We start from the raw sequence: 22,688 nt of genomic DNA on the forward strand, positions 1-22,688 counted from the left end.
GAGGGTAACAATACTTTTTCAAAGCCTGATAAACTACTAATGCGTATCCCCAAATCAAAAAGTGTCCTTCTCCTGGCAAACATATTCAAAATTTGCATAGAAATTAATGCCTAAGTAGGCTAAACACCATAATTGACAAGCAATTAGCAATATTATGAGAAGGGGGAAACTTAATGAAGTTTCATTGGCTCTGCTTAATTATCATATTAATGGAGTCATTAGTTGTCACTTAACTTAGATGACAGGTAAGGTAAGAATGTCAGGATCCTACAATTTTCTGAACAAATCTGTATTCAACACTTATTACCCTCCAAGTCCACACCATCTGAAAAGAAACAACTAGACACAGTTAGAAAAGAAAATCATTTTTATTTTGTTGTTTTTTGTAAGCAGAACATTTTTTGAAGTAATCATAAAAGAACATTAAGACAGTTCAACATAAAAATAGACAGAAGGAAGACAAAACTCCAAGTCTAGAGGGATCCAGCTCTGCAAGACGACACTGGAACACATTTCCAGTAAACACCATTGCATTATGAGGTTACAAAAAAAAAAAAAAACTCAGATGACTCCAATGAGCATTGCGGTTCCAGGTCCACCCACTCCCTGCCTCTGGTCTTTCATTCCAATTCATTTCAATTACCCAGTCATTCCCACCTTCTTCACCCTGTCCCGATTAGTTCAGCCTTGCAATTTACAGTTGCTCTTGCCTCATCTATGGGCAACCGGTGGTGGAGGCAGGGAGACGAGCAGTAATGGAATGAAATGTCACTCAGTCATTGCCTTTGTCACGGCCAGACGGGGAGGGTTTGGAGAGGTCTCGTTAGTAGGTGAGGGGTTGTGTTTATGTGTGTGTGGAGTCGGTGGTGTGTCTGCGTAAATGGACAGTAATATGGTGACCGCCCTGGTTGTGTCCATCTTGTCTGGCCATAAGACTCCCGGGCACTCCACTGTCATCAGGATAAGTAACCCAGTCGTTTGTCCTCCAGACTGTATGAGCTCTTATCAGGGCTTCTTCGCCTTTTTTACTGAAGACGAGCTGGAAGCAGACTCTCGCCGCTTGCGCTGCAAAGGGATATGGAAGGACAATCGTATTAGAGAATGTCAGAGATCACACCTTCTTCGGTGAAGGATTAAACATGTTTAGCCCACTAATGTTATGTTTACACAGATGGCAAATGTAAACCAAATCTGAATTTTTTGTGGCAGTCTGAGCGGCCCAATTCTGATCTTTTCACTCCCAAAAAAATCCACTCTCGTAAACGGCACTAAATTGGGTACATAGTCGACAATTTACGAAGCATCTGCAGTCTGAACGGTCATGTTGCATTTTATTCGACTTTTACGTCATAGATGTGAGGTGTGCATCATAATTCTGTTCCAGAAGAAGCCAGATGTGGCAAATGCAGACGTAATCCATAGCTGAAAATTATATTTATGAACTGATAGCCAAACAGATGGATGAACGGACAGGGGGCGGGTGTGTAGATGGATAGTTCTCATCTGGGACCTTGGATGTTTAGTCCAGGTACTCCTTGTTGGACCACATTAACCAGTAGAAGATGTCACATGTATATTTTATTCGGCTTAGACTGCAGCAGGTCACTGACTTTTAATCATTCAAAGTTTTGTATGTATATAAAAAACAAGACCATTAAACTCATTGTGTAGCAGCATTTCATTATTTGTGAGCTTTATGCTCACAAATAATGAGCATGAAGCTCATTTTTTGAGCTTTGTAAAGTTATAAAGTTAGGATTTATAAAACAACTTAAAAAAGACAATGCAAGATTTCTTCACACAAGCGTTTGCAATGGTTCAAAAACGTTTGGCTCAGTCTATGCTTACCGAGTTGGGAGTGAGTGGCGCTCCTACAACGTCAATGATCTGCTCCTTTGGTTCCAGCTTGATATCATCTATGTTGGGCCACGACTGCGCTTCTACCGCTGGAGTGGAGGATGCAGTACTGTTTAGAGCACTGAGATCTCCACCCTGTGGGACTCCAGCAATCCCTCCTCCCGTGAGGCCTCCACACCCGGCCCCACTGCCAGCTTTAAGTAGGGCCTCATAGCGATGACGGAGCATCTGTTGCTCGTATTCACAGTTGCTGTGGGCCTGCTTCAGTTCATACAGGAGCACAAGGTCGCTGCGGAGTTCGTTGAACATCTGCACAATCTCCTCTGTGGGCATCGGGTTGAGATCTAGACCCAAAGGAATGAGGTACAGAAGACATGAATGAAAAGTCAGCTTGAGAAGCTTTGATGAATTGACAGCTGTGAGGATGTTGTGGCAAGTTAAAGGTTGGACATGGTGTACTAATGCATCTGTCTAGCAAATTATCTCATAAATCTTAGGCAGGTACTTAAAACACTTAAGTTTTATTCATCAGTTTAGTAAAATGCTTTTATTAATGTGTTAAAAGGAACAATAATCACTACCCATTACCTGCACACTTTAACATTTTGTTTGAAAACAGAAGTTTATGATAACAGAGGTGCGTTGCTGACTAATGTGAAACAACACACCTTCAGTTAAAATTAAAAATGTAAAACAGTAAGGTCTGCAATGACATGTGGGAAAGACAAAAAACAGAAAACAAACTTCTAATAAATGTGTAATTTTTTGTTTTTAATAGTTCTGGTGATTTATAAATTTTTTATACTTTCAGAGGATATCATTCCTGATGATCAGTTGGAAGTATAGCCATTTATAAGTAGGTGCTTCAACCTTCACCCTCTTTTAGACTATAAAATTCATTAATGTTGGCTTTTGAAGATTATATCTTCACTATTGTTTGATCTTATTTATAATTTGTTGTCTTTCTGTTATATTTTCAGTCTAAAATTAATACATATTAAAAAAGAAAAACACATAACACAAAAGACAAACTTCACACTTTTCTGGACTGCATGGGAACCCTGCTAATCTACTGAAGTTGTCACTTTTCCTGCTCCACTCAAACTCACATTTACTGCAGAGGACTGCTGAACATGCGAAACTATAAAATGTTAGCTGATTGCTAATATTTATTCATACTCACCCACTCCTTGCTCTGCCAGGATCTGCTCAATGGCCTTGATCTTCTTCTGGCCAACAGAGCTTGGCAGTTTCATCTGAATAACAGAGAGAGACGGAGAAACGCACCAGCGCAGGGCTGTGATTTAAGGTACTGGCAATATTAGGATAAACGGCTTCACCTCAGGGCTTTTAATTTGTATGAAATGCACTTCAGCGGGTCAGATCAAAATGTCTTTATCCAGTGAACTGCATCTGACTGATTAGCCAAAGGGGCTCTCCACTTCCTCAGCTGTGCTAATGCATTTTCCATTGAGATCAGAATCTCCTCATCAGTCTTCATGATAAATAAGGATCCTCTTGCTGCTTTTACAGATATTAGCTGTTCAGCAACAGATTTAATCATCAAAGTGATAATAAAAGATAAGTTTGAAACTCCTGTTACTTTCATACATCAAATTTAGCACCAACCCACCACGCTTCTGATTGAAAAACTAAGTAAAAAAAACTTTATTGCTTTTTCTAAAAAGTTTTTCATGGCTTTAAAAAGAAAGCTGTGTGATCATTTATTTCTGACTAGAGCAGCTTCAAGTCTGATTTTTATTTCATCAGAAGTTTTGTGACTCCCGACTGGGATTTAAGAACCAGGTTATTTATGCAGGAGGAAGAAGCAACACTCACCCTCTGACTGCGCAGAGTGACACCGGCGGACTTGAAGTCAGGGAACTTGATGCCAGCTGTCTCTGGAACAGCCTGGAGAAAAAAAGTTACAGGATTTGATTTTATTTTCAACTTTTGGATTGCCATCACACAAAATCAAATAAATATGTTGGGACAAATCTGAGTAATTTGTTACTTTGATGACATGAAAATGACACTTTAAGGTTATTTGAGTGACAACTGCTGAAACAAACGTAAAATAAAACTGATTTATATTTTTTACATATTCAATTGAGTTTTTTTCAACTTTTTGTGCAGTTCCTTTGCTTACTGGTTTTTCTGCGTCTCTTTTTTGAGGGAGCTTCTTCTTAGAGACTCTCTTTTCAGCTCGCCTCAGTTCTGTAGTCGTGTCAGCTGCTTTGATGAGTTTCTGCAGATCCTGAGCCTTCTTCTCACGCTCCTTCTTCCTATTCTCGATCTTCCGTAGTTCCTGAATAAGATACTCTTCTTCTGCCACCTAGAGGACAAACAAGAGAGGTGCATTTTTCTTATTAAAGGGGCACATAATCAGTTTTCATAAACAGTTCAAGTGTGTCTTAATCAATTTGAAAGTCATTAATATATTACTGCTTTTACCTTAATTCAATTTACAAGTGAATTAATTAACTTGTTTATTTTATAGATTCTTTAAAAAGAGTGATATTGTTTGAGTTTTTATTTTTGTTAATTTGGATGATTTTGGCTTGAAAATGGCATCTTATTACACTGAACTTATAATAACAAATAAATACTGAAATGTCATGTTGAGGCCCAAACTATAGTTGTCCAGCAGATTACCATGGACATAGTCCACAAAGAGTCACAGGAGGTCATTTCTACCATTGTTAAGCAACCTGGTTATAAATTATAATTTATATTTAGCACATTTAATCAGATTTTAGAAATATTGAAGGTGAAATATTACTAACTTGCTCAGGAGTGCGATTAAAGAGCTTCTCCAGTTGCTCCTTGCGGCGCCTTTCATGGCCAGCATCAAAGATGTAGATCTTGGGTTCGGTTCCAGAGGCTGCACGGACCTTGGTCAGCTTACCGCAAATGTTATAATATCGTTCTTTCAGGTCCTCTATGGAGCGTTTCTAAAGATGCACAAATTCAGAAAAATTATTCTAAATGCAAATGTCTCAGAGTTGGGATTTTTTCTCATAAACAGTAAACACCATTTCTGGGAACTTTACTCTGTATTGTTGGTAGTCATAGCGGTCGTGGATAACTACAAAGCGCAGGTCGAAGCGTTTGCACAGGTCAAAGAGGTGGTCTGTCTCTCCCTTAGTCCAGCCATCGTCATGGAGATGCATTTGATATTCTTGCTCTGAATACACTGGCACTTGGACTGTCTGGACATGCAAATAAGAAAACAGAAACATCATAAAAAAAGAATTGGGAGAATACTTTAAAATATTCTTTGTCTTTATCTTAAACATCTGTAAAGGGACAGGTGAAGCTTACCTTGTTAAAGCGAGCAAAAGGGTAGTCCTTTCCCTCCTCGGCCATCCGTCTCCAGTGGTGGAAAATGGCCCCATCTTTGCGAGCTGGATTGGTGAAAGGCATCCATTTCCAGGGCCGAACTTTTTTACATCCAAGCTTGGCCTTGACGGTCCGATAACCTTGAGTGGTATCACTAGGCAGCAGAGGCGGTGCGTCTCTATAGGTAAATAAAAGACAAAAACAATGAGGGTTTTTTCTTCTGCTTTTTTTCCCGCTTTTTTGGCACTAGTGGCCTTTATTCGTTAGCAGCTAAACAGGAAACAGGTCTGAGAGAGAAGGGGATGATATGCACTAAATGCCCCTGGACCATTTACTTCATGTCAAACCTAGGAATTAAACCAAGGACAGCTGTGTCAAGGTCTGGTGCCTTAGTAAATGATGCCAAACCAAACAAGAGAGAGCTTAGAGCAGATTCTTGATGCTTACCCACCTCCCCAGCTTAAAGCATCAAGAATTATTGCTGGGGATAAAACGAGAAGTGTAAAATATATTTTACCCCCAATCAAAATCAAATTGATGGTCTAATTTCCTAATGAATACAAACAAACTTGTTTTGAGTGAGGAACTACATAGTAAACTTTACAATCATCTTGAAAGCAACTTTCCTGAAAAAGGCTTCCAAGAGTTCCAAAACAATTTATATATTTAATATTCTGTTTCTAAAACAGCAAAACATTTTGTAGAAATATAAAGTGAATTACAGAAACAACAACAAAAAAAACATAGATGTATGTTTTGGAAGAAATGCATACTTCTTATCTGAATAGAGCAGAGCATAAACCTCTCTGTGCATTCCCTCTGGTCTCTTGAAAGTCAGCGTCTCAGTTGCTTTCTTGGATTTTTTCTGCAGTGAGTAACAGGAAAAAATACATTTGAATTATAATGGTGTTACATACATAACCCCAGTGTATGATGATACCAAACCTTACAATAATGTTAAGGCTGTGATTATCCCATATGCCAATACAGATTTTGCTATCACACTTTTTTCTTCCACTCAACTTTTTATTGATATGCTTTCTGTCAGCTCTCTATCAGTGGCGTTTTAGTATCTGACCCTCTTTGTGGAGAGTGTCAACAACTGTCTTCTTCATGACTACAGCATAAAATGTCTTTTTTTTAAAATAGTTTGTATTGGTCAAGATAGTCTAACTTTCAATAACATCCGGTTTTCATAACTGTAGGCCCTAAACATCCAACTTAACAAAAATAAATCATATTTTGTTATTCTAATCTACTAAGATACATCTGGGCTCGAACAAATCAAAAACTGTTAAACTTTCTCTCACCTTATCCGAGTTGATGAGATCTTTCTTACTGATGGGACCATCGTTGTCCGTTCCGCCAAGCTCCAGAATATCCCGAACATCAGCACCGGTAGCCATAGTTATAGTATGTTTCTTATGCTGTTTATAAACGCTTTTTTCAGTCTGTCAAACAGAATTACCGTTCACTAACCTACAGGCGTTCATTCATTCTCTGAACGGTACATTACGACAGATGCCTAAGCTAAAGGCTAACGCATTTATTTCTCAAGCTTTTGTCTCAAATTACTCCAAATACCTGAATATCCTTGTATATTTTTTAGTATTGTAGCTACTTCGGCTAAGGAAATACGCGTAAACTATTTACAAAAACAAACAAACAAAATGTTTTGTTGTTAAGGGCAGAGCTATAGCTAGCTAAACACCGACGCCGATCATTCCATTCTGACTACACCGAGAGGAATTGACCGTCGCCACCTTGTGGTGTGGAGGAGCAATAATTTAGCAATTTTTTGGGGGGTCACTTTTTCTGCCTTCTGAACTCAGTTACTCTTTTTTTTAATTCAAGTGAATTCGTTTTGGAATATATTTTAAATTTTCTTAATCTATATGTAGATTATACAAGGATAATATACAGATGAACTGCATGATGTCTCACCTAATGACCACTGATTAGGTCCGGTGTATTCCTCAGTATACAATTCATACTGAGGAATTCATACAATTCCTCAGTATGAATTGTACTGAGGAACTCAGTACAATTCAAGTGCAAGTACAAGTTTCTTGTACAAGTTTCTTGAAATCTGCAGATGAAGACAGTTGTTCTGACATACCCTTTCATGTCTTAGAGATACTCTTTTTAAACTTTAGTGTCCGTGTCGTGGCATTGTGTTGCTGACTTTTAGCAAAGCCTGACAAAATCCATGGTTGAAAATGTTTTCCTAATGCCTCTAACAAGTTGCCTTCAACAATTTCTAAATTCAAATTGCAGTATGGTGCACTGGTAACTGCTTGACCCTGTAGTGATGTAAGTGATGCTTCATATTTAAATAGAATCAAATTATAACTGACAATTTCACAACACAATATAATACATTCTGCCCAAACCCCAGTTAAATCCTGTTATGTTGCACAAGTGCTGAAAAAACGGAATGTCACAAATAAATAATAAATCTCGTTAAACTTCAAGCAGATAATTTTTCAACAAGAATATTTTGTTAATGATTAGCATACATGGTTACTGATATATATAAAAAACACTTAATGATTTTTTAAAAATCCATATTAGGTCCTGTTACCTAAAAAATTAAAAAGATTGTCTTAAAACTGATGTAACTACAAAATTGTAATTTTGTTATATTTTGCGCTATTTGATGTTTTTTGGAAGTATTATAGTTTTATTTGCATGCAGTGCGTGACTGAAAATTACATCCAAATGAAGCATTTAATTAAAAAAAAAATCTAATTATAGCGATAATCAAATAATGACACAATTGCAACAAATATTCTATATTGGAAAGGTTTAGGTTAAAATTGGGCGGTGCTCTTATTTTGAAATCCCGTTTGATAGTACCAGCTCCCAGCTCACCGGAAGCAGTTGCGAAAGATTTAAAACTCGCCCCCCAGTTTTTGCTCCGCCATTTTCGTAATAGCTAAGAGCAAACTGTGCTATTACACTACGTCGATCTGGTAATACCAGCCTTTCTGATTTGCAATAGTAATTTTAGGTTTCTTACCACCTTCATCAGCTCAACAAAATGTCGAGTGAGCAGGGAGAAAACAACATCGAGGCGACGATCGAGTTGCCGCAGCAAGAGTGAGTCCATTCATTGTCGTTTTCTTTGTTGTAGCTAGCTACTTAGGCCTAGCGGTTCTGTACAAGCTAATATACTATCATTTATGTTCAGTCCAAGAAAATTCAAAAATATGTTTAAAAATTTAGTATGGGATATGGTTCGTAACTCGAAGACGTGCGTGCGATTTATTTGCTGTTTGATTTAAATCAAGAATAGGGCTTGACGTGGGATCCGTCTATTTACTGGCGCCAACTAAGTCGAGTGCTTAAATCAGACTGTTGGCGTAGATACTTGATAGTGTAGATCAATTCATGTAAATTCATGTTTCTTGGGAAAAGAAGGTGAATAGTATTTTTCTGTGTGGCGCCAGGTCTGTTTTATTGTCCTATTGCCATTTTAGGCCGATATTTAGGGCACTTGCCATGTGGTCAAAGGTTTGTCCTGCCGACTTGCAGCCAAGTAACTTTTTTTGAGGATGAAATGAATGCTAGTAGTGTTGTTTTTTTTTCTCTGAAAATGCATTATATGATTAAAAGTAGTTGTTGAATTTGCATCGTTGCATAGTGTTTTTTTCTCCCATAAATATTGCTTAAAATTAGCTTTGAAATGTAACTGTTGTTTAACTTTTCTGCTTCAGAGGAATTAATGGGAAACCCAAGAATGAATCCAGTTCAAGCAGGAAGGAGAGACCCCCTAAGAGAGGTGGAGGTGGTCGCTATGATCCCTATGGCAACGTGAAAAGATACAGAGTGTTTGTCAGTAACATCCCCTACGATGTGAAATGGCAAGCCCTCAAAGACCTGATGAAAGAGAAAGGTAAGGTTTTTTGGTAAGAGACATTTAAGTGTGTGTTTTTTAGGGATCTGCATCCAGGGTTATTTTGTTTGACCACATCACTTCTGAAGGCCTTGTCGGAGTGGTTCTTCAGATTGTTGGGAGTTTTTCGGGAACATCACCACAAACTAAGGAGTTGCTGCCATTTTGTACAAGTGCTGTGTACCTGGATTGAACATGGAGTCGCCATCGAGGTTATTGTAACCTCTGAGGTGTTTGTGAGATGGAGGTTGTTATTAAAGCAAGTTGACTAATGTGAAAATCCCTTGGCTTGGGATCTTGAATGGCATAATGAGGTTTACTCTAACAAGTGACAGAAAAATATGGATACCAGCCTCATATTGTCTTTTCAGTTGGAGTATCTAACCATCTGTATATGTTGAAATTATGTAAACTTAGTTGGAAACATGTCCAATTATAAATAGTTTTGTGCAGAAATTTTGATTTCTGCAAAGATTACATTATCTTCTATTTGCATGAAGAGTTGATTAGTTATGGGATATCGGAATGTCCTTAGCCATGCAATGAACTGCTAAGTTAAAGAATGTGTTTATAAACGGAACAGTCTTTTTGGAGAAGGACGGCCAAGTGTTCGTGTCTGTCAACTGTTGAGTTAAATTGCATTTTCTTTTTTAGGTGTGACCTTGACAAGCAAATGTTTTCTCAGCAGATCTCCATGTTGTGCCACACACAGCTCTTTGCTGGGGATTTCTGTGGGGTACAGGTCTACAAAACAAAGCAGCTTCTTTTTGTACTGTCCTTGTTTTGAAAGCTTTGGTCACTGACGTCCATTTCGTGAACAGGCATGTGACCTGTAACATTGACAGTGGTCGCAATTGAATTGAAAATTGATATTTTTAAAATTTAGTTCCTTTATTTATTTTTATTTATTTATTTTTTTTGCAACTCAGCACTATTGGGACAGGTTCATATTTAAAGAAGCATCCTTTGCTTAAGAATTTGTTGTCTTTAAGGACACGGTTATTTTTGTAGCTGCAGATCTGATGGGAAGGTTTCATTGCGTTAGGGTGAGGGACAAAATGGCAACAATTGACTAAGTATCACTAGGTGTGTCCTAGAGGTTTTGTAGGGGTTTTTTCTAACTTGAAATTGTATGGTCAGTAAACTACATGGAGAAGGTGGTCTTCACTGTTTTAGCCAAATCTGAAGGCTATTTATTGGTCATTTCAACAGTTGGTTTCTTCAATCTACTGCTTTTGTTGTTTCTGGAGAATTCTTACAAGGACAGACAAAGAAGTCTTTTTACATGTTTTTTTTTTTTTTAAAGATCCAAGCTTGTTTTTTGTAGACCTGTACCATATTGTGCTGCTGAGGTGCTGGGGGACAGCTCAAGACTCTAGCAGTCAGAGTTCATCGGCCTTCCTCCTTGTTTCTGCTCTAAACCCCCATTGTTCTCTCGGCTTCTCTCCCCTTGGTGTGTGTCGTCTCTGGAATCTGATTTGTAGTGGGTGAGGTAACGTACGTGGAACACTTAATGGACGCAGAAGGCAAATCGAGGGTAAGTGCAAATACATACAATCAAAATACATGATTAAACCTAGACAAACACGTGTTTGTCAGCCTTGGTTTCATTAGTTATATTGCTGGGAATTGTTCAGAAATAGAAACCTGGTGGAGTTCTTGAGATGGTAACGTGCTGGAGGCGTGTCTTTGGTGGTGTCGTCTGTGCCACTGATTTGAGGCCATCCTGAACTGTTGATGGTTTTAAAACAGGAAATCAGCATTACTTGCTTCCAATCCTGTGGATTGAATAAGATGATAATTTCCCTTTTGGTTGCTGGATTTGTTCCTTACGACTTAAGGGGTTTACTCGGCAAGATGTTGTTACAAAGCTGTTTGATGTTTTTGTTAAATATAATTGGAAAAGACACCTTTTTAAAATATCCTAATGGAGTGGAAACCTATCGTATTGTGGAGTTTCTTCCCTTTGGATGGTTTGAGATGAGAAACTGATTTTTCACTATTCCTGCTTGGTCACTGACTGGTTTGGAAATATTTGTCAATCTAATTTACATAGGCTTTGTGAAGACTTTTGTGTGTGTCACTCTTTCTTGTGCATGTCATTTCTATTTTCTACATGTCAGTTAAATAACCAGTTAAATATTATAATTTCTAATTATTATTTTTTTTGTATTTGTATTGCCTGTTCCGATGACTTCAATCAAAAGGGTTGCGCGTAAGTACACATTTCTTTCATAATTACCTTCTGTGTATATCTGGTGGTACAGGAAAGTAGGACCCTGCATTTCTGATTTCGAATGTTTTGTTTAGTGTTGTTGAGTTCAGAACAGAAGAACTTATGAAGAAAGCAGTGGAAAGTGTCAACAAGCACAACCTCAACGGGCGGCCTCTTAAAGTGAAGGAGGTAGGCTGCGGGGAAGAAAGGAGTGACACATTTTGGATGCATCTTGCGTTCCAAAAGCTTGAGTGATGTTTATACTTTTTCTCTATTAGGATCCTGATGGTGTCATTGCTCAGAGAGAGATTGGCAAGTCCCAACAAGCCGGAGGTCACCCAGGAGGCATGGGAGGAATGGGGGGTATGGATCGCATGGGGGGTATGGATCGCATGGGAGGGATGGATCGTATGGGGGGCATGGGAGGGATGGATCGTATGGGGCCCGGGCCAGGAGGCCCCCTGGTCAGCATTCCTCCCAGCCTTTTGAACAACCCCAACATCCCCAATGAGATCATTCATGGTCTTCAGACTGGCAGGATTGGAAGCACCGTCTTTGTGGCCAATGTGAGTTTTCAAGAGTTTTAGACATGCTTTTATATATACATTTAAAATTAAATCTGAATATTAAGAAATAAGAGCATAACCTAAGTACAACAAATACCTGGAAGAAGGGAATTTCATAAGTAAGCCTAAACTTTACAATAAAATTTCCAAGGATTTTTTATTTTTTTATTTACTGCTACAACCTCACCAGAATAAAAAGTTGGTGAATCAGACTGAAATAACTAGATAACAGTCTTCGTTTTATAACTGATCTCATCAATTGTTGTTGCAGCTGGATTACAAGGTGGGATGGAAGAAGCTGAAAGAGGTGTTCGGCATGGCAGGTGTCGTGTTGAGGACAGACATTTTGGAGGACAGGGATGGCAAAAGCAGAGGCATGGGCACAGTGACGTTTGAAATGCCCATTGAAGCAGTCCAAGCTGTCTGTATCCTTTGTCATATTCAATGCACCTCATTTTTATTTTTTACAACTTGGTTTCCTGGCATTTTGTGTGTATTTCCTTAATTATCCCTCAGCTATGTTCAATGGGCAGCTCTTATTTAACAGGACCATGCATGTCAAGCTGGTATGTCATAAAGCCTGGATTGTTAAATCAATTTTGTTGCAAAGGTGGACATCATTTTAAATGTTCTTTTTTTCCCAGGATGAGAAATCCCTCCCTAAAGATTTTGGACAACCAGATAGAGGATCCTCTCTTCCCCGTAAGTATACTTTACATATATTTTTAGGTTTGATTTCCTTATACCAGCTAATTCTGAAACTATTGTGGATTAGGTCTTCCCAAAATAATAGCAAAAAACAGTAATATATGTTGAACATTTCAGTGCTGGAAAATTTTGTGCTTTCCCCAGTTCGGTTCATACATAGTACGATTGGGAGTTAAAGTTTGTATCTTGTGTAGTTCTTGGGAAAAAATACACTTTTGTCCAGACAGGAATTTAAAGCTTTGCAATTTTTCCCTGAAACCAGGTGGACTGAGTGGTATTGGTTTGGGGCTGGGACCCGGAGGTCAGCCTATCGATGCTACCATGCTGAACAGAGGAAGTGGAGGTGGTGGTGGTGGTGGTGGCATGGGGAACATGGGCCCTGGAGGTAACCAACACTTTCTTTTGACATTTTAAGTACGTCTAGTGAACTGTATTCTTACAAACACTTTTCTCCCCTTCAGGAATGGATGGTATGGGATTTGGCAATGTGGGCGGTCGCATGGGAGGAGGCAAGTTGTTTTTTTTAATTTGCATCAATAAATTTGACCCCCAGGAGATTAAATATTCCACACTTGAACATGATCAGCAAATTTGGCATTAAGACCATTTCATCAATGTTTTCAGGAATGGACAACTTTGGTGGAATGAACATGGATCGTTTTGGTTCTTCAGGCATGGGAAGAATGAACGGTAAGTTTGGGTTGAGACTCGCTAAACACTCCTAGGCAGGCGTGCTACTCCTCACGTCTTGCCGGATGTTTCTAATGGTTTCATCTCTTGCATTGTCAGAGATGGACCGTGGGATTGGTGGTGCTTTTGACAGGGAATTTGGGCGAAATGAAATGGGAATGTCTCGCAATAATTTTGGAGACTCCTTTGAAAGAGGAATGGGTTAGTACTTACTGGATTGTTCCAAAGCCCCTATAGTGCTTTCTTGTGCTGAGACGATTAAATGTTGCTGTTTTGTGTTAATTTCTGCAGGAAATTCCCTCGGCATGGACCGCATGAACTCCGGAATGGACCGCATAGGAGGCAGCTTGGATCGCATGGGAGGAATGGGCATGGACAGAATGGATCGTGTGTCTGATCTGGACAGGATGGGATCTGGCTTTGACCGTATGGGCTCTGGGATGGACCGCCTGGGGCCAAGTATGGACCGGCTCGGACCAGGCCTGGACCGCATGTCATCAAGCATGGACCGCCTCGGCCCTGGAGGATTTGACCGACTCGGCCCGTCTAGCCTGGATCGCATGGGAGGCAGCATGGACTTTGGCTCCTCCATGGGTATGGATCGCATGGGCAACACCGGGCTCGATAGAATGGGAAGCAGCTTTGATCGCATGGGGTCTGCTGGAGGCCTCGACCGTTTCTCCTCTGGAGGGCTTGACCGCATGAGTTCTGGGATGGACCGAATGGGATCTGGAGGCGTCGGTGGTCAGTTTGATCGGTCTGGAGATATGGACCGAGGATTTGGTGGGAATTCCTTCGGAGGAGCCGGAGCTGCAGGGCCTGGAAGTGGTGGAGCCAACATGAGGAAGGGATGCCAGATCTTTGTCAGAAATGTACGTTTCCAGATGTGGCTTAATTTAGAGGATGTTTAAAGTGTCTGAGTTTTAAACTTGTAATGGATTGTGTTTTCCAGCTGCCATTTGATTTCACCTGGAAGATGCTGAAGGACACCTTTAATACATGTGGTAAGATTACCTTTTCTTTTTCAGGAAATGTAAAAACTAGCAGGGTTTCAGCTATCCTTTCCTGTCCCTGTTGTATTTTACTTTTTTCTTTACCATAACCTACATTCTCACTGCAGGTATGGTCCAGTATGCTGATATCAAGATGGAGAATGGGAAATCCAAGGGCTGTGGCGTGGTCCGTTTTGACAACCCTGAAACTGCTGAGCGCGCCTGCAGAACCATGAACGGCTATCGTCTGAACGGGAGAGAGATCGACGTTAGGATTGATAGAAACGCATAATTCATGTATCTGTGTTGCATCAGATGATTTAGTCAGTAATGTCTAAATCATTCTTGGTCATCAGATTTGTCCTTCAGTATACTTGGTTTAGTAAATGTTGGTAAATGTTTTTTTTTATTTTAGTTTATACTTTTAGTTAGAAAATCGTAACAGTGGATGTTTTTAGTTTTAGGTTATTCTGGTGTTCTACTTTTTAGCGACCAAACTTTTAATTTTTTTTTTTTTGTTCTGTTATGCATCACCTGTCATTGCTTTTGTTCTGTAAGGTGTTTTGCTAAATAAATCAAGTTGTATGAAAACATATTGCCTTTGTTTTGTTTATTGACAACAGGCGAATAAGGATTACCATTTTGATATTGAACAGATGACGGTGCACTGATTGTAAAATCCAAGACGTTCAGAGATATATGTGTGTATATATACATATATATATATATTATTTATTTTTTTATTTAAAAGCAGAAGGGAATATGTGAAGGCTGTTCCTCTTTGCTGACGTAGAAAGGTCACCACCGGAAGAAGGTTGCATGCACGGTATTCAAGATGGCGGCCCCCTTATGTCAGTGTTACCAGGTGAGAGTTTGGGACGCTGTTAATGCTCCAGATTTGAAGAAAAATGATGACAAAAGAGGGGGATTGTATTTTTGAATAGTTTCGTATATATAGTAGATTTTGGACGGCATGACTTGGTTTAACTCAGCCGTTCAATGTAGCATAAGCTAGCTGTGTTAGCTCTTATCGACCGAATCTCTTGTCATTTGGACGTGGAATTATATTTATTAAAATGTTCCTACATGTGCATGCCATACCTAACACCCTGTTTTATTATGTCACATTTTATTAAAAGGTGACATTCTCCATATTTTTCCGAGTTCATGAATGACTTTACTTTGACTTGTCAGTCTACTAAAGTTTAATGTCTGTGTTCAGATATGTTTAAGAAGAGGTTTGGTTGCCTTCCCTTCCTCTTACCTGCTGCTACCGAACAGAACCAATGTTTACAGGATATGTGGGCTCCCATCAAGATCCTCACAGGTACCAGAACCTCATGTGACGTTTTCTGAACTGAGCAACTGCACTTGATATGTGCAAACTGCATTTTGAGTATTACGACTTGCACTTTTGAATATCCTAAAGTTTTGTTTTTCAGAAAGTGAAAGTCACGTGTTATATTGGTACAGACAGAATAAAACACTTTGAAGCCTTTATGTCTTGCAATGTTGATGGTTAGAACTTACAGATAAACATGAGATAATTAAAAACATTTCAAGTAGAAATGTCATACCTCTAAACAGTGTAGCCACAATGAAGATCCCAGCAAGATGTTGGTGTAATCAAAGCCCAAACCTAAATTAAAAAAGCATAAAACACATTAAGTTCTGAATGTTAGATTTAGGTTGGGACTTGGATTATGCCACTACAAACATGCTTCCACACACAGTTTATTTGCAACAGAATTTAAAAATTATTTTCTTTTCTCTACGAAGTATGCACTATGTTTTGTTGATGAAGCTCATAAAAACCCTAAAATATACTTCATTATTTGTGGTTGTAACTTGACAAAATGTGAAAAACTCTAAGGGGCATGAATGGCTTCTCTAAGGCATTATTTTTTCTTTTTTTTAAATTGTCTTAAACATAGTTTAAATTTATTTTGTTGTGCCTCAGCCTCCTCTTCTTCAGGTGCGGTATATGTCAGGAGAGAAAGGCGGAGGGAGAAAAGGTTTCTTGGGGGAGTTTTTGGATAACCTCAAGCAGGAACTGAACAAAAACAAAGAAATGAAAGAAAACATCAAGAAGTTTCGGGAAGAGGCCAAAAAACTTGAAGAGTCAGATGCACTGAAACAAGCTCGGAGGAAATATGTTAGTATCTCTACCCAAACAAAATCTTTCCCCCTTGCGTCATCTTGGCCTCTATTGTCTTTTGACTGTTCATCCTCTCCACTTTCTTTTCCAAGAAAACCATAGAATCAGAAACGGCGAAGACCTCGGAGGTTCTGAAGAAGAAGTTGGGAACCATTTCTGAGACCGTTAAAGAGGTAAATGTGAAATGACTCTAACCATGTTGTAGCCTCTGTTTTAACTGACATGAGTTGCTGTAGACTCTTGAAATGTGTTTACTTATTTGTGTGGATGTTAAGGGGCTGGAAGAGGTCAGTCGTACAGAAATTGGTAAGAAAATCAAGGAGGGAATGGAAGAAGCAGCAAAAACAGCAAAGACTTCTGCAGAAACGGTCTCCAAGAGCGGAGAGATACTGGGGAAGACGGGTGCGTTCAGAGCAATATCCCAGGTATGTACTTAACTGAGCCCAAGCCTAAGTCATGTTACTTTATGTTCATTTCTTTCTGTTTACTTTTCTATAAATTAAATAAATCAAGCATGATTTGTGTTATACTGAGAATGAGACTTGTGAGTGTTACAGGTGTTATTCCTGAATTTGTTGTAGAGCGTGGAGAGTGTGAAAAAGGAGATCGGTGACCTTGGCCAAACGGGACCTTACAGACCGCCAGCCCGACTCCGAAAGAGGACAGAGTTCTCGTCCAAAGGACCCGGGGAAGACGGAAAGGTCTTCGAAGCCAACGAGTACGTGAGTGCCCATTGAGTCCTCTGATACCAAGAGGGAGGAATACCCCTTAAAGTTAGGAATATGAAGTTCCACTCATTTAGGAGTTTTTATCAGGCTTGGCAGTTTGCAGAGTAAAGACAAGTAACTCTGTAGCTTAGATTACTATTTATCATTTATTTGATGTGGTGATTGCCTTTTCCACTCTTACTCAAAATGTGTCACAAAGATATTTGAGTTGAATGCATGGTCTAAAGCTTTCATTTCGGTCTTCTTTAGGGAAGCTACAGGTGTGGTGTTGCACAAAGACTCAAAATGGTACCAGCAATGGAAAGACTTCAAAGACAACAACGTGGTCTTTAATAGTAAGGAATAATCATCTTAAGTATCTCACTACGTCTCTGCTTTCAGCTTAATTCTTTTCTATTATGCCAAAAATAGTAATATTTTGTCAAGGAAGAGAGCTAATAATTAGCAAAACATCACCAGAATAGCTTGCAAAATAGTTATACTGTTGCCATATTTATGCAACACATTTTACTCAGAGTTCCACTGCAGATTTGACTGTAGATAAAATATCCTGTGTGGTGTAAGTACGACAAAGAGTTGCAAGTATGTCCTTTTGTATGTCATGCATTGACGTTTTTCAGAAGCAAGTGTTTTGTCAGTCATTTTGTCTCACATTCCCACCCAAAAGAGTTTATTTTTAACATTGAACATAACCCAAGAGTTCTGTATATAAACTTGAGATTATTAAAATCTATAGTGCTGCAATGTTTTGCTGTTTCTCTTCTGTGCTCAACTCCCAACCTCTCTTTTTTCCATTGTTGTCTACAGGGTTCTTTGAGATGAAAATGAAGTACGATGAGAGTGACAATGTCATCATTAGAGCTTCCCGTGCCGTCACTGACAAGATGACAGACATCATAGGTACGAATAGTCGGGAGATGCAGATATTGGACGTAAATATCTAATCAGAATGTTTTTGTTATTATTTCATTTAATAGTAGCAATTCTACTATTTTTTTAATAGACAATTTTTTTGTGCCTTTTTGTTTAGGTGGTATGTTTTCAAAGACAGAAATGTCAGAGGTTTTAACTGAGATCTTGAAGGTGGATCCATCTTTTGACAAGGATTCCTTCCTGAAGCAATGTGAACAAGATATCATCCCAAATATTCTCGAGGTATGTTGAACAAAAGCGCAGCTCTGTTGTTTCTGTCAGGAGGTTTATTTGGGGGGAGATCGTATTAAAGAGGTTTAATACGATCTTTCATCATCTAATCCTTCCATAGTCTTTTCATTTTCCATATTTAATGCCTGACAGTTAATAAATTAATGTTGAAATTTTTTATCTATGTCTTAAGTGAAAGAAAAATTGAATTCAACATCTGTAAAAAGAGCTTGTTAAAGTATGGATTTTTGAAAACAAAGAACTTCAAACATGTCTAAACACTGTGTGTTTTGTTGTTATACAGGCGATGATCAGAGGGGAGCTGGAGGTCCTGAAGGACTGGTGTTATGAAGCGGTGAGGACATCAGCTTGGAGGTCTTCTGGGGCAGTTACCAAAGACTATTAGGAAATACTTAATCATTGGACCAACATCTACTGAGAATGTGCAACTCCTACAAAAATGTGTTTTAAGAATGTTGTTTATCATCTATTTCTTTGTCCCTGGGTTTACAGACATACAGCCAGCTTGCTCATCCTATTCAGCAAGCCAAAGCTATGGGACTTCAATTCCACTCTAAGATTCTGGATATAGACAATATAGACGTAAGTTCCTCAAGACCTGATTCTTCCAGATTAACATTCAGTCACAGGTAATCGGTACTCTGAAACATACTGGTTGTTCATTTAAATATTCTGTAATAAACTCAGCAAGTGGTGATTAAATTCAGTTTATTCCCGTTTTGATAATTTATGCTGTAGGAAATGTTTAGTTACAGTTTGTGACTTTTAGCCACCATAGACTTGGCTGTAGGCTGCAGAAAGACTGTAAATAAATGCAGAAACATATAGATTATAGCCGATGAGATCATTCATCACTTCTGCTAAACATATTAACAGATCCATGGGGGTTTTATGATACCAATAAAACATCTGTGTTGTTTATTACTTCATAGTAATAGATTAATGTCTGTCTACATGTCTAGTGTTTTCTAGAAAACTTAACATTGCTGAATTTGGCCATTACTTCAAAAATTCATTCAGGGAGTTTAGTTCCGATTTTTTTATTGTGCGTATAAGATTTGGCTTTAGACTTTGCTTCTAAATGACCTCCATTTGAGGAGGGTAACAGCAGGAGCAAATAACAGTAACAGGGATATATACATTTACATTAACACCCCAAATACCCAGCCCTCATACACATACATTGGCCCATTCCACAGGACTTTGGTTGCACAAGAACTTATTTATCTCATTTCCCATTTGCACCTTGCTAATGCATATTGCACTTTCTTTCTACTTACAGTACAGACCAAAAGTTTGGACACAACTGTGTGTCCAAACTTTTGGTCTGTATTGAGTACAGACCAAACTTAATACTCTGTATTGAGTACAGACCAAAAACTGTATTGAGTACAGACCAAAAGTTTGGACACACAGTTGTGTCCAAACTTTTGGTCTGTACTGTATGTATTTATGTCTCATTAATTTTTTATGTATGCTCTACATGCCTCTTTTAGTGGGAGGGATAAATAAAGTATTTTGAGTTGAAATAGAAACCTAGGATGACATCATGTATTTGTCATCCTAGTAAACAAATACATTTGTTTACTAGGATTACTACACAGTCTGAAGATGAATAGAGTTTAGTTTAAGTATTTTCCAGGCCTGAATGGAAAAATGTTTTCATTTTTACTCTTTAATCTTTATTTCTTGCTAGCAGCCTCCATATTTAAATCTTGACCAGTTCATATTGATTTTTTAAAATTATTTTAAAAAAAGTTCATAAAACACTTGAATCTATTTGCTGAAGATGCACAAATCCGTTCACTGTGCCTGTGAATACATTTCTGGGCTGATAGTGAAAGAACAACCATGGCCTCTGGTCATTGATATGGATTATTTTAAACCTTCGGTAATTTATGTTTTCTGCTTCATCTTATGTTTTATCCTGTCCTTCTCCAGCTGGCCATGGGAAAGATGATGGAACAGGGTCCAGTTCTGATTATAACTTTCCAGGCTCAGTTGGTGATGGTGATTCGAAACACTAAGGGAGAGGTGGTGGAGGGAGACCCTGTAAGTGAAACAACCAAACACAAGAACACAAGAACACAAGATCATTGTTATGGATTTTTCCTCCCTGTAACTGTTATGTGATCAAATGTTTCCCAATTACGGAAGAATTTCACAGAAAAAACAGATTTTTCTGATGTGAAAAAATATCAAAACACAATATTGGGTTTAAATGAAGCTGGAGACACTACATGCTTTTTAACCTCAACATCCAGTTGGGAACATCAGCATCAGTCTGCTCTAGATTAAAAAACCCAGAGTCTGCAAGTATGTGAGAAAAACAGACTTCATTCAAACTTGTTCAAATAAACATATTTAAATGTGAAATGACTTAAAAAAAGATAGCTGTTGAAATAAATCAGTCAATTTACATATTAAATAAATGAAATATTTTTTCACATGGAATAAACCTTTTTACTGCACATTTCAGTATTTTGCAGATCTGGACAAATACATCCTTGTTGTCTTTACATTTTAGTGTGTTCTTACTTTTTCTTACTTTGTGCCTTGTTTACTTTTTCTTTCAAAATGTTGTTTTTTTTGCATATCCAATTTGACATGTTTGCAGGTTCCATTATTCAACATCTGATCTCTGAAGTTCATTGTGAAAATTTCTTTGCATAATTTTTTTAAATGGTCATAAAATACTCTGAAATGTTTGTGCGGAGGTTGGCAGCAGCAACCTTCTGCCTGTGAATGGACATTCTTCCTTCCTTAGAAATCCTGAGAAGGCAAATCGCTAATTATCAATGTGAAACTGAGTTTCTTTCCATATAAAAGTTTTAAATTGACTGTTTTAATAAGTTTTTTTTTCTGGAAACTTATAGGAGCAGATGTTCCATAGCAAAATATGTTACTTTTTGTTTCAGGATAAAGTGCTCAGGATGATGTACGTGTGGGCTCTGTGTCGAGACCAGGAAGAGCTAAATCCATATGCTGCCTGGAGACTACTGGACATCTCCGCCTCAAGTACTGAGCAGATCCTCTAGGACTCCTTGATATGCACAAAACGCACCAACCCAGGAACAGAACATCTTGTACCCGAACAGGTCCAGGAGCAGCCTGGCGAGACGAGAGAGAGGGGAAGACCTATAGGAATCAGCCGATATGGCATGGGCATTTCAACACAACAACACTGTGGCGTAGTGTTACTAACCACTGTAGGTGCCTCTCTGTGTCATATTTTCTTTTTTTTTTTTACTGTAGTTTTTTTTGGGTTAAACCAGTTTTTTTTTCTTTTCTTTGAATGCCTGAGTTGTTTGCGATTGTTCCTCTGGCTCACAGTAGAGGGCAGCAGACCACCAAAAACATTCACCTGAAGTAATTTTCTGTTGCATGAAGATGGCTCACATTCCTTCCCGTTCCAAAGAATAGTAAATTTATTAACTAAGATTCATCTTCTCTATTATGACTGGTAAGACACCACGGGAATGCAGGTATTTTTTGCCAATCTGATCGAGAGCAGGTTGGTTTCTTTAAGGCTGCCCCTCGTCTGCAATCAGTCCATCATGTTTTTTTTCTCTTCCTCTGATTTGTTGTCATATGTTGCCATAGCTAATCAGAGCTCAGATGTCCTTATTCTTATTCTCATTTGTATGAACATTTTGCAATATAATTGTCAAGCTGTCAGCAAGTCTATATTTATTATGGAAAAAATAAAATGACTATTTTTTTTTCCAAAATAACACATATTTGGAGCTTCTAACATTCAAATGGGTCTGTTTTTTTTTTCTTTTTTAGCAAACAACTTTTAAAAGTCATCATCTAGCGAGATTTTATTTATGGCTCTAATATTTTGTTTGAGGAAAATGTCCTTTTCTTTTTAAGTGAAATGGTGCTGCCTTTGTGCAGTGAGGTGTACGTCAAGCCCCTTAGCTGCAGCAAGATGCTTTGATGCCGTTTTTTTTTTTTTTTCAGATGGTGGGTTATTTGTAGGGTCAGAATCTATTCATCTTAGGTTTGACATGTCCTCAGCATACTGCCAGCTTAAGGTCTCAACAACAATAGATTGTGCCATGCTGCAGTTCCTTTCTAGCTGCATATTCCTCAACCTTCAGTGCTGCTAAAGGTTATAAGTGTACGTGTGTTTAGTTTAGAGTGACATGTGGATGCTGTATCTACCAGAGCCATGTGGCTCTGTGAATAATTAGCAGGCCAACACTTCTTTCATGGATGTGAAAAACACCAAAAATGGAGCCATAAGATTTTTGTCTGTGAACTTTTGAAAAATTAATATATATACAGTACAGTACAGACCAAATGTTTGGACACACCTTCTAATTCAATGAGTTTCCTTTATTTTCATGACTATTGACATTGTA

The 22,688-nt window shown here is 38.4% G+C and overlaps 3 protein-coding genes across 5 annotated transcripts; 2 read left to right on the plus strand and 1 right to left on the minus strand.

The window, feature by feature from the left end:
- Positions 1–360: 360 nt before the first annotated feature.
- dmap1 (DNA methyltransferase 1 associated protein 1) lies at positions 361–6,937 on the minus strand. Its single transcript, XM_023339103.1, has 10 exons — positions 6,510–6,937; positions 5,973–6,064; positions 5,182–5,377; positions 4,911–5,069; positions 4,644–4,811; positions 4,007–4,192; positions 3,697–3,768; positions 3,041–3,113; positions 1,849–2,201; positions 361–1,065 (listed from the first exon to the last, which is right to left on the minus strand). The coding sequence occupies exons 1-10, from the start codon at positions 6,603–6,605 to the stop codon at positions 1,006–1,008; spliced, it is 1,455 nt and encodes a 484-aa protein (XP_023194871.1). The 5' UTR covers positions 6,606–6,937; the 3' UTR covers positions 361–1,005.
- Positions 6,938–8,094: 1,157 nt separating this feature from the next.
- On the plus strand, positions 8,095–14,820 carry LOC102236148 (heterogeneous nuclear ribonucleoprotein M-like). Of its 3 annotated transcripts, XM_005800506.3 has the most exons (16): positions 8,097–8,301; positions 8,919–9,097; positions 10,582–10,634; positions 11,305–11,312; positions 11,408–11,501; positions 11,591–11,878; positions 12,150–12,303; positions 12,395–12,444; positions 12,523–12,580; positions 12,849–12,971; positions 13,048–13,095; positions 13,211–13,276; positions 13,376–13,477; positions 13,568–14,148; positions 14,229–14,280; positions 14,397–14,819. In XM_005800506.3, exons 1-16 carry the CDS (start codon positions 8,243–8,245, stop codon positions 14,558–14,560), a joined length of 2,079 nt encoding a protein of 692 aa, XP_005800563.1. In that variant the 5' UTR covers positions 8,097–8,242; the 3' UTR covers positions 14,561–14,819. The 3 variants fall into 3 exon arrangements, with proteins under 3 accessions (XP_023195643.1, XP_005800563.1, XP_023195644.1); XM_023339875.1 differs by lacking the exon at positions 13,376–13,477 and having other exon boundaries at positions 8,095–8,301; positions 14,397–14,820; XM_023339876.1 differs by lacking the exons at positions 8,097–8,301; positions 10,582–10,634 and having other exon boundaries at positions 9,015–9,097; positions 14,397–14,818.
- Positions 14,821–15,054: 234 nt separating this feature from the next.
- On the plus strand, positions 15,055–22,056 carry timm44 (translocase of inner mitochondrial membrane 44). The gene is made up of 13 exons (XM_014469324.2): positions 15,055–15,133; positions 15,491–15,595; positions 16,229–16,423; positions 16,519–16,599; positions 16,702–16,851; positions 17,008–17,144; positions 17,404–17,489; positions 17,962–18,054; positions 18,185–18,309; positions 18,602–18,652; positions 18,811–18,900; positions 20,260–20,370; positions 21,237–22,056. The coding sequence occupies exons 1-13, from the start codon at positions 15,104–15,106 to the stop codon at positions 21,354–21,356; spliced, it is 1,374 nt and encodes a 457-aa protein (XP_014324810.1). The 5' UTR covers positions 15,055–15,103; the 3' UTR covers positions 21,357–22,056.
- Positions 22,057–22,688: the final 632 nt, after the last annotated feature.

The sequence above is a fragment of the Xiphophorus maculatus genome, chromosome 9 (assembly GCF_002775205.1).
Source record: "Xiphophorus maculatus strain JP 163 A chromosome 9, X_maculatus-5.0-male, whole genome shotgun sequence".
Taxonomy (NCBI): domain Eukaryota; kingdom Metazoa; phylum Chordata; class Actinopteri; order Cyprinodontiformes; family Poeciliidae; genus Xiphophorus; species Xiphophorus maculatus.

Bases quoted from the DNA above. Each gene is read 5' to 3' on its own strand.
- dmap1 (XM_023339103.1), bottom strand. From the start codon at position 6,605: ATGGCTACCGGTGCTGATGTTCGGGATATTCTGGAGCTTGGCGGAACG. The intron at 5,070-5,181 runs GTAAGCTTCACC...TTGCATGTCCAG, and splicing joins CTTTTGCTCGCTTTAACAAG to ACAGTCCAAGTGCCAGTGTA. The intron at 4,193-4,643 runs GTTAGTAATATT...TTTGTCCTCTAG, and splicing joins TTAATCGCACTCCTGAGCAA to GTGGCAGAAGAAGAGTATCT.
- LOC102236148 (XM_005800506.3), top strand. From the start codon at position 8,243: ATGTCGAGTGAGCAGGGAGAAAACAACATCGAGGCGACGATCGAGTTG. The intron at 12,304-12,394 runs GTATCCTTTGTC...ATTATCCCTCAG, and splicing joins TGAAGCAGTCCAAGCTGTCT to CTATGTTCAATGGGCAGCTC. The intron at 13,478-13,567 runs GTTAGTACTTAC...TAATTTCTGCAG, and splicing joins CTCCTTTGAAAGAGGAATGG to GAAATTCCCTCGGCATGGAC.
- timm44 (XM_014469324.2), top strand. From the start codon at position 15,104: ATGGCGGCCCCCTTATGTCAGTGTTACCAG. The intron at 18,310-18,601 runs GTATGTTGAACA...GTTGTTATACAG, and splicing joins TCATCCCAAATATTCTCGAG to GCGATGATCAGAGGGGAGCT. The intron at 20,371-21,236 runs GTAAGTGAAACA...TTTTTGTTTCAG, and splicing joins AGGTGGTGGAGGGAGACCCT to GATAAAGTGCTCAGGATGAT.